The 14,451-nt window shown below is 40.5% G+C and overlaps 1 protein-coding gene across 1 annotated transcript in view; it reads right to left on the bottom strand.

The window, feature by feature from the left end:
• LOC111862537 (lysine-specific demethylase 4C) overlaps positions 1–14,451 on the bottom strand; it is a gene marked incomplete at its 5' end in the record, with an annotated part of 116,017 nt that overhangs the window by 7,247 nt on the left and 94,319 nt on the right. The window contains 3 exon segments of the mRNA XM_023848023.2: positions 6,923–7,015; positions 10,212–10,331; positions 12,996–13,151. Of these exon segments, the coding sequence (XP_023703791.1) occupies positions 6,923–7,015; positions 10,212–10,331; positions 12,996–13,151 (369 nt within the window).

The following is a 14,451-nucleotide window of genomic DNA, read 5'->3' as shown; positions in this document are numbered from 1 at the left end:
ACTGACGGACGGCCGTGTACAGGACGACGTACCCCAGAACTGTGCTTTTCCACGAGACCTTGAACTAGGGAAAGTCTGAACTGTAGAGTGTCCAGGTTTTGTTTGTTTGTGTGGGACCGATAGATTACCATACTGTTGTGGATTGCTACATTGAGTAACCGCCTGAACAATTTTAGGTACCACTTGGTACCCTTCTTTCGTTCAAGCAGGTACGGTTGTAGCATCTGGTCTTTCAGATCCACCCCGAGCATGTTTTTGTTGTAATCGCAAACAACCACAGGCTTTATTTCTGTCTTGTTTGCACGATTAACAACCACACGCATATCGTTTTTATGGTATGTGGATATCATGGTCACCCTTTTTTTGTCTTGCCACGCAAGAACTGCCACGTCTCCTGAGTGTTGAGCACAGTGTTCACCTTTTTTCAATTTCTTATCTTTCACTAAGGGAGGGACATTTTTCCTGTTGGGACGTAAGGTTCCAACACAGTCTGTATTTTTAGACTTCAAGAAACGAGCCAAATCAGGGGAGTTATAAAAATTATCCATCCACACTGTGTGTCCGCGACCCAGAAGATTTTCTAACAGTGTTATTACAATTGCTGTAGTTTTGTTTGTCTCTGCAGTCACATACTGATTTGTTAGTTCCATTCCTTGTCCAGTATAGACAAGAAAGGACCAAACATAACCAGAACTAGACTCGCAGAGTTCAAACGTTTTGATACCAAATTTCGCAGCCTTGAGTGGCAAGTACTGCTTGAAAGACAGACGACCTTTCCATAGGGTCAAGGATTCATCTATGGCAATGTTGTGACCTGGAAGATAGAGAATCTGAAATTTTCTACTCAGGTGCTGAATGACGGGATAAATTTTGAAAAGTTTGGAAGGGCCTTGGTACTCATTTTGCTTGCTGTTGTCCGAAAAATGCAGAAATCTCATTATGACCTCAAGTCTTTCCAGAGGTAAGGTCTCTGCAAAAAACGGAGTGAACAGCAGGCGGTTCTTTGAGTAATAAGACCTCAATGTAGGCCTCTGATCAATGCCAGTCAACATAATTAGTGCCAAAACCACGTACATTTCGTCCACTGTCACATCTTCCCACTTCCGAATCCTAGAGCGAAATGTGAGAGGTCTGGCGATTTTCGATATTTCCTGTTGAGCATACCTGTTCGTTTCATCAACAATCAGCTGCACAAGGGAAATATCGAAAATGCTTTCAAAAACACTGACGACATCTAGTTCGGCAGTGTCGAACTGGGGACCGCACACACCACAAAACGATTCTCGCGAAGCGTGAAATGAATCGATATCTTCCCACACAAATCTCCTGGGCACCTCTTCCAATTCATCGTGGGCCACGATATCCTCAGGCTCACTGTCCCTTTCACTAGCACTGATGGTTTCAGGTGGCACCAGTTGTGTGTAATCATAGTCCGATGCACTCTCATCATCTGAACTATAATTACTTAGGGTTTCGTCGTCTAATACTTCGTTCAGCGCGGTCACTTGTTCGACCTCCGTCAGCGCACGACTTGTGGAAGGGCCAGCCATGATACCACTCAAAGTTTCGAAGTAAACTGTTGGTGGCCTGGTGTATGGAAATTATAAAGACACGCGTCTTTAGCTGGCAGCTAAAGACACGTGTCTTTAGCTTGCCAGCTTAGCTGCAGTAAATTCAACCTTTGTGTTATCATACCAATGGGTTGGTGGTATGCGTTTTGGCTGCAGCAGATGTCATAGGGGTGGCCACAAAATTCATGAAGTGGCCATGGTCAGTACGATAAAATGGAATCAACTGGAGCAATAATACATGAAGGAATGCGTTCTTTTCCCCCTACACACACACACCCATCGTNTTAATACACGTTTTAAAATTCCGCATTTCAGAAAAGAATGCATCAATATCTGTCCAATTCATTCTTTCTCTATTGTCTGAATAGTAACTCTCTCCACACCACAAAATTTCTGTATGACTTCTGCAGCTGCAATATCATAACTCTGTAAATGTTTCTTAGAACTGATGAGTATTTCTGCTTTTCCTTAATCGGAACTGGAGTCATCTTGGGTGTCTGTATGCTTCCTATTAGGTCTTTTGCCATTAGCTGCTCACATATGGGCAGCACCCTACTGATATTTTATGTAGTTCTGGAAAGTGTATGGATGATGCACATGGGCCAGCACCCTTCTGGCCCATTCAGTTGCAAAGTCTGTAGTGCTGCTTATTCCACCATCTTAACCTGTCTGTGCAGAGTTGTGGACTGCACACTACTTGGCTGCCTCATCATACTACGGAGTGCTGTGCATTATAAGATGACTTATTTGTGCTTTGTGCTTCCATCTCACATTTTGTATTTGAACCACATGAATGCTGCTTCCATATACTTCGAGATAAAGGTCTTGGCTATCATTGTGTGTGTTTGACTGAATTTATCAATTTTTATCAGAGTAAATGATCTTGGAAATGTCAATCAAAGACCAGCTAATAGAAGGAAATAGTAGTTATTACTAGTTCTGAATCCAGTGTTATATGGTATAACTGAAAATTAAATCCACAGAGGAAACTCCTCCTGCACCACACTATAAGCTGGCACATAAATCCTCCCTTATGGAAGGGTTAAATATCGTGCATGTAAGAAGCAGCGTGTTGGGATGAAATTTTACCCCTCACTGCATCCAGCATATTCCCTTTTGGCAGCGTGGTGTTGTCTACTGCTCATCATCATACAATGGCACAGGGATCCCGTCACCTCCTGGTCCAAAGATTGTAAAAAACTAATGTTTACTGATAGGAGTATTAATTCAGTATTCCAGAGCTCCACTTGAGCATGTGTAGGATAATGGCAAATGAATAATGCAACCTTTCTGTTGTAGGCTTCCATTTTGGCATCTTCTCAGCCACTGAACAAATATCCTTTTCTGTTTCAGTCACAGGAATAGAGCAGAATTTCACTGTCTCTTTAGTAATGAGGTCACTGTGAATTCCTGGCAAGAACAGGTTCACTTTATCAGAACCAGCCACATTACCACACATCAAGACTAAATTGCTCCTTGCTTCTTTTTTTCCCTTACTGTTCACTTCTGAGTGTTTTACCTGGACGCAGATTATACTTGCATAGTCCCTTTCATCTGCACTCTAAATATCCTGTACCACTACAAAGCGTCACTTAAGACTATAGGCCAATCTTTCACAATAGGTAGGTCTACTGCAGCTGACCCCTAAGACACATTATGCATATTACTGACTTCTCATGCTTTGAAACACTGAAATAACACTTTAGAACACCAAAAATTCTTCATTCTTGAGGAGTGGTTGCTGCTTTGATCACTGGTCCATCACTTGACATACAAACCAATCTCTCTTGGTACAACCACTTGGAGAGCAAATTCTTTATTGTTGGAATTCTGCATTCATTCTGTGTTGCTGGTCCTCCATCACACAGAACACATCACATTTTCTCTCTGTTGTTCAATACTGTGACATCAAGTGACACCAACCATTATGTGGAAACAGCTGCATAAAGCATGTCCAAGGCAACTGATACACTCTCAACAATAGGGGAATTCTTCACATATCAACACGCTACAACAGAGAACTGCCCTGAGGCTATACAGTGAGGGCCATTGTGAAGAGTTAGCCAGACAGAGAGTGACAGCCAGTGAGCAGACAGCGACTGCTAGCTGGTCACAAGTTGTGAGAGAGAACTGCAAGCCAGCCATCATCCATTGAGGATGTGAGCACAGAAGCATACGAGTCTCCATTGTTAGCAGCCATAACCTAGCGTCGCCTAGTGAAGACTGTAACCAAGCAATAAATACTGAAGACAGTAACAGACAGATGTTGCATGCGCTCTAGTGATTTGTTAAGTGCATAGATTAGTGACAGTGCTATAACTATTTGTAGTTATGAGTTATATAGGCTCAATAAATCAAATTATCAACCCATACTCCATGTCTAGTCACTAATACATGATAATATGATGAACAAATTCATAGAAGTCAATCCATACCATTTTCATACTCCACTTTTTGACAAGCCACAGACTTCAGACAGACATATGTGGTCTGGAAATAAAGTTGATGGACCAATGATAAAAAATAAAAAATACAAGGAAATAAAAACTTGTTTTATTTCTACTCAATGTAATCCCAACCTACTTGAATACAAATGTTGAATCATTTAAAAAGTTTTTGAAAACAAGTCAGTAAAGGCCTATAGAGGAACAGTGTTCAGTTTGGCTGTCACATTTCTCATGATGTATTAGGCATCCTGAAACCTACTTCCTTTGACACCCGGTTTTGCCTTAAGAAAGGGAAAATGCAATCAAGAAAATCGGAATTGTCTTGACAAGTCTGGATAATGCGAGTCTCATTGGTCTGCTCATCCATGTGTCTGTGTGGGATGAACATTATATAGATCTTCCTCTTCCATGTATCTTCATGAAGGATCTAACAAATTATCTCCTTACTGATGTTTAATTCATCCCTCACCATTCTGAAAGCTCACTGATGTCACCAATTCATGGACATCTGCAACTATGTCTGCATTTCAAGATGCTGAAGGATGCCCACATCTTGGATCATCCTGAAGATCCTCACACCCGTCTTTAAATCAATTAAACCATTCAGATACAGAACTATCACCACAGACAGTCTGCAACATTTCAGTTTCTACTAGCGTTTTACACAGTTTAAAACACAACTAACTTACAGAACTGCTACTCATGAAATGTCGGTGATCGGATCTGATAACCTCTGCCAATTGTTAGTAGGAGGTAAAACTACATAGTTAGTATCCCCGCCTGTCACGTGGGAGACTAGGGTTTGATTCCCTGACAGGGAGACTTTTTAAGGGGAAGCACAATAGATCACTGTATGTCGTGGTGCAAGGGCCAAGAAGGCCCACCCTTTATACATTCATTCATACATTTAGAAGGCAGTAATTAATTTCACCACCACCTAACGCAAATGCTACAGCACGAGGCTGGGAACTTTATTACCAGACCACATATTATCTTAAGCACTGTATTCTTCTGCCGCATAGCTAAAATTAGGACTGAATATTTTGTAACAAACATAAACCATACGAAAAGAGACGTTTTCAGCTATGTTCAATAGCCAGCAACAAAATACACAATGAAACAAGCTACTGGGCTCACATGATATACTACATATCTCAAGGTTAGATACTGGGATGCAAATTTCTTCCTCGACAAGGAAGAGACTCGAGAAGGTGTCAAATTTTCTCCTCGATAAGGAACAGACTGAGAAGGTTGATTAATGGGACTTTCATGGACTGCCATCTTTGGAAACAAAACTGCAACAATAGTTGGTGTGAAAGTTATGTAAAATCAGTTGCAGCTAGTTTAGAATTGCTCATCATGATGATGTTGAAAGAAATCAATTATCTGATGTATTCCATAAAAGTAATTTGAAGAAACTAACGGTTCCAGTGTGTCCTCATTATATCATATGCATTCTGTCACAGTTTCAATTTACATGACAGCAAAAAAACACTGAAAGTTATAACATGCATATGATGATCATCACCACACAGGGTAGAAGGCAGCCATGGTGGTATAAATGAAACAGTAATATCTGTAGAAAATACAAGGAAGTTGCCCACACTGTTGGTGTGATAAATATAATCAGTCAACCTAGCATAGAGATCTCTCCTAAAAGGATTCCACTTATCTAGAAGGTAAGTAAGGCACAACCTTACTTCGGAAATAATTTTCAAGCTCTAACTTAATTTTTGCAACCAGCAATTTACTATGTGGCATTCTTTATAAAATGATGTCCCAACTATCATTTGCAGCATGTCTATAATGCACAAGGAAACTGTGGTCCAACTGACTACCTGTATTACATAACATGTTACATTACAGGGAAGCTCTAAATGTACCCAATTCCCCAACACTCTGTGCATATATTAATGCCTTCTCTTGTGCTGAAATGGAAAAGCCAGCCTTGAGAACACTGTGAGTTCTCAGCCTTTATACATTTGTCATAAAAAGGCTGGCTTTTGTCTTGAGCACTAGTTTATCAACCAATATGGCAGCCAATTTTCCTTGCTAAACAACCTGAAAAGCATGGATTCCAGATCTTCATATCAGTTCCTGTGCCTCTGATTTGTCATAAAAAAATAATTGATTGCATTCTTCCACTGCTCTTCAAAATGGTGAACAATGCAAAAGTCAATCCACACCATCTTCCTATTTCATTTTGACAAGCCAACAAGTTCAAAAAGCATTTCAAGTTTCATATTCAAGTCCACGTCTTGTTGCTGTATTTAGGAGTGAACATTTTTTTTTTTAATTTAAACAGAAACCACAATCACAATATCCAACTTCTGCTCATCAGATGAGCAACACAATACTCAATAAAACAAGTGGGTGGACTGATGAGAATTTCAAAGGATGTCATATGATGCATGTTTCTCACTGGACAATATCCAGAATTGATGCAACCTCAAAGACGCTGAGTCATGCTAAATGCCGTCCTAAGAACACTGTACTAAATCTACCATGACTACATAACATTATGAAGAATTAACTGACACATTAAAACACCTCTGTATCAAGGTCAAGTACATTATTCCTACAGCACATACAGACACTCGAATGTGAATTATTACACCTAAAGAAAGGAAGGGCACAGCTGACGCAAGAGTAATGGGGAAGCAGATGCAGCTAGCTAGGAATCACTCTTTATGATGACAACATCAAAAGAAAAGCCCTTGTTTTATGCAGGATTTCCCACATATGTAACATTAAGACATAAATGTTGCTAAGGACTTTCTCATTATAATGAAGGTCTTGTTAAAACCAATATTCATTAAACAATGGTTACACTGTATCCTCATATTATTCAGACTATCCTTAAAAAAGGTGATACTGTCTGTTAGAATAATAATCTATACCTACCAAGCGTCCTTTCACCCTCTTGGGCATGTCTTCATCCAAACTGTAGATTGACTCACGTTTCAGTGTGAGCTGAGAACTGTCTTCAAAAGCAACCTGAAACAGTATCATTCCTATATGCCTATATATATTTTTTGATGTAAAGATGCTGACATGATGTAATGACTAGTTCTCAATAATCATATATAATGAATCTGTTACAAGCATTAAATGTCATGAGATGAAGCTAAGTAGCTAAGAATCTGGAAGGAGTTAATCATGGCCTTTTTGAAGGTATTATCCTGGAATTTACTTAGAGACAGTGGTGAAAATCATGAAGACCCTATAAAGAAAGCTGCCAAGCAGACACAAGACATCTGAAGCAGTCAGCTCTCAAGTACAAATCTATGAGTTGCTGCAATGATGGCAAATACAAATGTTTCATATATGAAGATTACACAGTGGTCAGAATTACTGTGACTACTGTGTTTCCCTCTGTTTCCATTTTCTGTACATCACAATCTTTGCACTAATTAAATGCTGAACAACAAAAATAACATTCACAATTTATACAGCATCATTAGATACTTCACAAACAAAACAACTGAACTAACATACTGTCACATGATTGGAGTGGTTATAGGCAGGGTTTGGATTGGTAACTGGATTTACAGATTGTAACTCTACAATTAACTCTAGCATTGCTGCTAATTAACATACTCTGCAATTCACTGCAGCATGCCCTAAGTCTTCTCATTCTCATGCTACATTGACACAGCATTTCACGTTCCACTGATGCATCACTATTTATTGTGCCGTAACCTAGTAACAGGCATCTCTTCCAGTTAAATTATTCTGGTTTTGGGCAAACATGCCACAATATTAACTGGTAGTGATTCATACGTGGTGTGTTCAAAAAGTATCGAACCTTCTTTTTTCCCACGTAAACCAATGAAGCGCGGGAGGCTCCCTTCCGTGGAGATGTGGAGGGGACATTCATGCGCAGTCGTGAATTTTTTCCCGCCTGCAGAAAGCATCAGTCGCTGGCAGTCGGCCTATGAGTGAGGACATGTAGTGAGCACTCATCAGATTCCAGTAAGGTGTAAAATGATGGAACAACATGAGCAGCGATATTGCATCAAATTTTGCCAAAAGCTTGACGATACCCAAGTAGAAACCATTCGCAAGATTCAACAGGCTTTCAGGGACGATGCCATGAGCAACTCACAGATAAAAGAGTGGTACAACCGCTTCAAAGATGGCCGCACATCAGTGGACAGCGAACCGCGTTCAGGCAGACCCTTAACAAGCCAAAATGAGAATGTCATTGAGCAAGTTCGGACTTTGGTCATGGAGGACTGTCATATCACAGTCCGAGAACTTGCGAACGAGATGGGGGTAAGCATTGGATCGGTACATTCAATTTTGACCAAGGATTTGGGCACAAGGAGAGTGTCCGCGAAATTCGTACCGAAACTGCTAACAATGGAGCAGAAGCAACGCCGTCTGGAAATCGCACAGGACATGCTGGACAATGCAAACAGTAACCCCAACTTTCCGAACACCGTGATCGCAGGTGATGAGTCGTGGGTTTATGGGTACGACCCGGAAACCAAGATGCAGTCATCACAGTGGAAACATCAGACATCCCCGAGGCCAAAAAATGCACGGCAGATCCGCAGCATTGTCAAGGTCATGTTGGCCATTTTCTTCCAACTCCCGTGGGGTTGTGCATCATGAGTACACACCACAAGGCCAAACCATCACAGAGGAATACTGCCAGGAGGTCCTTCATCACCTTCGTAATGCTGTGCGGCGCTAACGACCAGATCTGTGGGCAGCAAAAACTTGGCAGCTCCATCATGATAACGCACCCACCCATTCTGCGCATCTCATTCAGACTTTCATCGCCACACACAACATCCCTGTGGTTCGTCAGGCTCCCTAATCCCCCAACATGGCTCCATGTGACTTTTGGCTATTTACCAAGCTGAAAATGCCGCTGAAAGGAACCCGATTCGAGTCAAGAGAAGACATCATGCAGAATGCAAGGACCCGGCTGATCACCATTCCAAAAGACGCGTTCAAGAAGTGTTTTCAACAATGGCGGAAGCGCTGGGAGTGTGCATTACCAAGGAGACTACTTTGAAGGGGATTAGGGTTTTGTACCTCCAAATCAATAAATGTATTTCTGCCAACCAAAGGTTCAATACTTTTTGAACACACCATGTATTATATATATTGGAAACTCAAGCAGATTAGTGTGGCATTAATGTACTAGGCCTGTAATTAGGAGTCACCCAGTTCAAACTCTGGCTGGACTAATCGCTATCATGACTGAAATTATTTGTAGTCTTCCCACTCTCTCCAAGTGCATATATGGAGAGTATAGGGAGAGTACCTGACAATAAGCCATGACTATTCACTTCAAATCCTTATCTTCTCCTCATTATAGTCACGTCTAAACATCACCTGACACTACAAAATCCCTCCTGTTGAAACAGTGCATAAGAATCATTTCATCAAAACAGGGAAACATTTTAAATTTTATTGTCTAGTACTCAAGTATCATGAAAGTCAGTGTGTCAGATACAACTCTGCAAATGCATACTTAAGAAAAAATGTTAGTTCTTTCTTTAGTTTTATAAAACAAAGATGACAGATGTTACTTACTTACTTATGGAGCTGAGCCCTTCTTGAGGAGAAGCCAAAGCTGCAGCTACTCAAGAATTTCCCAGAATTTTATGGAACCCAAAGGTTCATTACCGTGTTCACAAGAGCCCTCCACTGGCCCTTATCCTGAGCCAGATCACTCCAATCCATACCATCCCATCCTATCTCTCTAAGATCCATTTTAATATTGTCCACCCCCCTACGTCTTGGTCTTCCCAGTGGTCTCTTTCCTCCTGGCTTTCCCACCAATATCATATATGCATTCCTCTTCTCCCCCATTTGTGCTACATTCCCTGCACACTTCATCCTCCTTGACTTGATCAGTCTAATTATACTTGGAGAAGAGCACAAGTTAAGAAGCTCCTCATCATGCAGTTGTTTCCTCAGCAAATTTTGAGCATGACATTTTCAGTGTTAAGAGAACAAAGTAATAAACTGCCATCAAGTAACATAAATGAGATCAGGTTTGTTGGAGGCTCACATGCTAGAGGATTAAAATAAAATCTGTAAAATGTAAGACCAGCATTAAAATTTGCCATTAGTGCTTTCATGTGTAGTCAACTATTACAATTTCTCAACAATGTATCATGAAAATGTCTTGACTAAATATTGAATTTAAAGTATTGTTACAAACACTTACTGTGAACATGAGCTGGTGGTTGGTACCTCGGAACTGGCCATTGTACTTCCTGCCATCACTCCACAGGACCTCCACAACTGCACCTACATGTGGTGGACCATCTCTTGCACATGAAAAATTCTGAAACATAAATCAACATAAAGCTAAATACAAAATATAAGTCAAATTAAAACGGGCACCATGCATAACTCACACGGTGCGCAAGTTGGTAACACTGGAATTTGCTTACAATACGAACATCTGGTGGGGACTCGGGGAAGCACAATGACGTTCCCTTGCACACTAGTCATTTGTTTATTGTGCTGGAAGTAAGGTTAGCGCTATGTGTCATCGTCCAACATCAGTAATGGAGGTGGGTAAAGAAGAACAGCGAAGTGTAGTGAGCTTTTTGACTGCTGAAGGAGTACTAGGACGAGAAATTCATCATTGCATGTCTGTTGTTTATGGCGAACACAGCATGTCATGTTCGCGTGTGCTGGCATGGCATAAGAGATTCCGAGAGGGACACGTGTCACTGCAAGATGACGCTATCCCAGGACAGGCTCATCGTGTCATCACTCCTGATGTTCTTGTTGCATTGGGTGGTCATATCCGGGCAAACCGACGGATCGCTGTGGAAGAAATTAGTCTTTTGATGGGAATAAGACACGGTTCAATACACGCCACTGTGACAAAACACCTGCTGTACCGCAAAATCTGTGCACAGTGGGTTCCACATCAACTTATGGACGAATTGAAGACTCAGGGAATGGCTACATCACTGGGTCACTTGCAACGATACCATGAGGAAGAGTATGCTTTTCTGTCCCATATTGCCACTGGGGATGAAACTTGTGCCACCATTCTGAACCCGAGAACAAACAGCAGAGCCAACTGTGGAAACACGTGAATTCTCTCCCACCAAAGAAATCCTAAGCCATACACACAAGTTCTGGTAAAGCGATGACCTTCTTCGACTGCAAGGGCCCTCTGCTTGTTGAATTTCCCAAGCATGGGGCCACAATCAGTGCACAGCGCTATGAAGACACTTTGCAGAAACTGAAATATGCCAAAAAGTCAAAACGCCCTGGAATGCTATCGAATGGCATTATCCTTCTGCATGATAATGCACACCCCCACACTGCCAACTGTGAGGAATACACTACAGAGATTTGGTTGCGAAGTGCTTCAACATCCCCCCTACAGCCCAGATCTCTCCCCAAGTGATTTTCACATTTTTGGAGACCTGAAGAGACACGTTCATGGGCAATGGTTTGCATCGGATGAAGACGTGTGTGGCTGGGTAAAGACGTGGTTCTGTAGACAGCCCACAAGCTTTTTCAAGGATGGATTGACCATCTTATCTCCAAGTGGAATAAATGTATTAACAGTTTTGGAGATTACTTTTGAGGTAAGAAATGTTCTTTAATATGCTTTGGCTTCTGACCCGTTTTCATTTGACTGCCACTCATACACAAATAAAAATAAAATACTGTACATTAAAAAATAAACCTTAACTTATGGGAGAGATCAACCCCTTTCTAACCTCCTGCATTTTTAATTCATTCACTTGTAGAAAAACATAGATCTACATTATCAGGCATATCCTACAAAGCTGACACTCTGTTAGATTTTTGCAGCTCATTACTACAAATAAATAAGCATGGATAGAGAGTTGTACTTTCAAATGTAAACAAAAATTTTCTAACACAACTTTTGCATCTGTTTCTAGATTTTAAAATTGTTACATAATCACACAAATCATTATCTCATGCATTAAGCCTTGACAGTTTCTGAGTTTGTGGTATTCCCGGAAGCAAGGAATAATGCAGAGCACAATTTTCATGCAGCACAATGAAATGGGTTTCCCCATCATAATAAGTGACATCTGGAGAAATTTCAAACATGTAGTTAAAAACATGATCATGTGTCTCAAAACTATTGCTGTAATTGCCCCAAGTGATGCTAAAGTAAATGAATGTAAAATATTGTAACATGTTTGGAGTAGATACTTCCATGGCGATGCAATAACAGTGGGCCACTGCGTAGACAATGCCAAAACAACGAACGTGTTTCCCCGGAGATGAACAACAGAAGGCTGTTGAGTACCAACAGATGAGATGAAACACGTTACCGCTGTAATATATACAGATCATTCCCAAAGCAATGGATTGACGAAGAAGCGAGATCGAACCTTGGTGAATGGTGTCTCGCATCCGATCTGCATAACACCTACATAAGTTGAGAGCGACAGAGCTACAGGACGATAGTTGAGATCTAGCCTTCATACAGCGCAGTTGGAACCCAGCCTTCATACAAGGCAGTTGGAACCTAGTCAAGACGTCGCAGAAGCCACGTGATACCATAAGCGATAATACTTGTATGGTGTATAAGTGTGAGTGTCCAATAAAAATTCGCTGCATCCAAGACCCACATGAATTTGTCGCGTGACACACCCAACACGTGACAATATTTTAATCTTGACGAACAGATACCTGTGCCGTTAACATGAAAAATACCAACCCCAACTTATCATGATCATGATCATGAAAGGAGTGATTTATATTTCTAAGAAATTCTACTTCCAGTATTTCAATCGTTCAAAATGGAGATGAGGAGCTGAATATAAAGTCAGTGATTATTATAAAAGAAGAAATTAGGATGCTGTGGAAACGATTATTCTTTTTACCTTACTGCAGCTTATACAGAATTCACATTTACAATGAAATATGAAAGATTAAGTCTGTAATGAACCAGCATTAGGAACACAGTTGCCTTTCTTAAAAAGAATAGTCACAAACTTACTGTAATGTCTTCTGGATATAGATCATCACTAAAAGAGCCATCAGAAAACAGAACCATATAGAACTGGATTTCTGAAATACTGGCAATCCGTCCTTTGTAGTAGCGCCTGTTCTTGTGACGAGCCCATACCATCTGCCCTTTGTGAATGCTACAGATCTGTCAACATTAACACATAGATTCAGCAATATCTTTTCTCCTATTCTTCTACTGGAACAAAACACATAGCTGAATGCACTGTACACCTCAGCAAATTGTTAACATTGCTTAACAGCATATACTAAGCTGTAATCAGAAAACAAATATTAGGTTTGCTTCACATTTGCAATTACTGGAATTCATCCTGACCTGTAAACCAGTTTAGACAGTGATAATGGCCACCAATCATTAAGTCCATTTTAAAAAGGAATATGGTCATTTTCTAGAAAAGAGAACTTCATATAAGAAGAAATATATACATAAAGTTTACCCACAAAGTTCTACAAACATTATCTAACTATCTATATTCCTCCTTTAAGTTTATTCATAGAAGATTATGAATGAAGTTAAAGTGTGTTACTTTATGATACTTTCAATATCAGTGACTCTACAGAGTCAAATGGTAAGATGACAGATGAACAATAAACAAGAAGGAAGCCATCATTGCCTAACTGAGGGCCTACCCTGGAATTTGCCTGGAGAGACTGAGAAAAACTAGTAAAACCTCAGTCAGTATTGCCTCTGTCCAAGCCAAGATTAAAACCAAACACCTCCTGAATACAAATCTAGAGTAACACTTTCAGATGAACTTGTTTGGCGAGATGAAGCTAGAGACTAACTCTGTTCAACAATTTAGCTTGCCATATCTAAGCAGCTAACATGGTCTTAAAACATGACTTTGTAACTGCATTTTAATCAGACCTCATGACACATCATCATCATCATCATCATCATCATCATCATCATCATCATCAGTAATCTGTCAAGACGACAGGTCCACAGTCTCTTCCAAAACAATTCCTCCGCTTAATGCGATCTAGAACTTTCTCCTTCAAATGACAGTATCCTCTTCTGTCCCCAAGGTCATCCAACATCTTCTTACGTCTTCTTCCTCATCTTCTTGTCACTTCTATCCGCCCCTCTATCTTTCCTTCGATAACTTCTTTTAGAAGGCAGTTTCTGCGTAAAACATGACAAATCCAATTAGCCTTCCGTTTTCTTATTACGTGTAGGATATTCCTCTGCTCACTGACTCTAATTAACACTTCTTCATTTCTCACATAATCGGTCCAACTGATCTTCTCCATCCTTCTTCAACACCACATTTCAAAACTTTCCAGATGTTTCTGATCTACTGCCCTAAGTGTCCATGTTTCAGCCCCATACAGAGCTATGCTCCAAATGTAGCATTTCACTAGTTTCTTCCTCAAATTTAAGTCCAATTTGCTGGTAAAAAGATTCTTCTTCTTGCTAAATGCAG

Source organism: Cryptotermes secundus, unplaced genomic scaffold (genome assembly GCF_002891405.2).
Source record: "Cryptotermes secundus unplaced genomic scaffold, Csec_1.0 scaffold1236, whole genome shotgun sequence".
Taxonomy (NCBI): Eukaryota; Metazoa; Arthropoda; class Insecta; order Blattodea; family Kalotermitidae; genus Cryptotermes; species Cryptotermes secundus.
The sequence above is the reverse complement of the archived record's forward strand: the minus strand, read 5'-3'. Positions and strand labels throughout refer to the sequence as shown.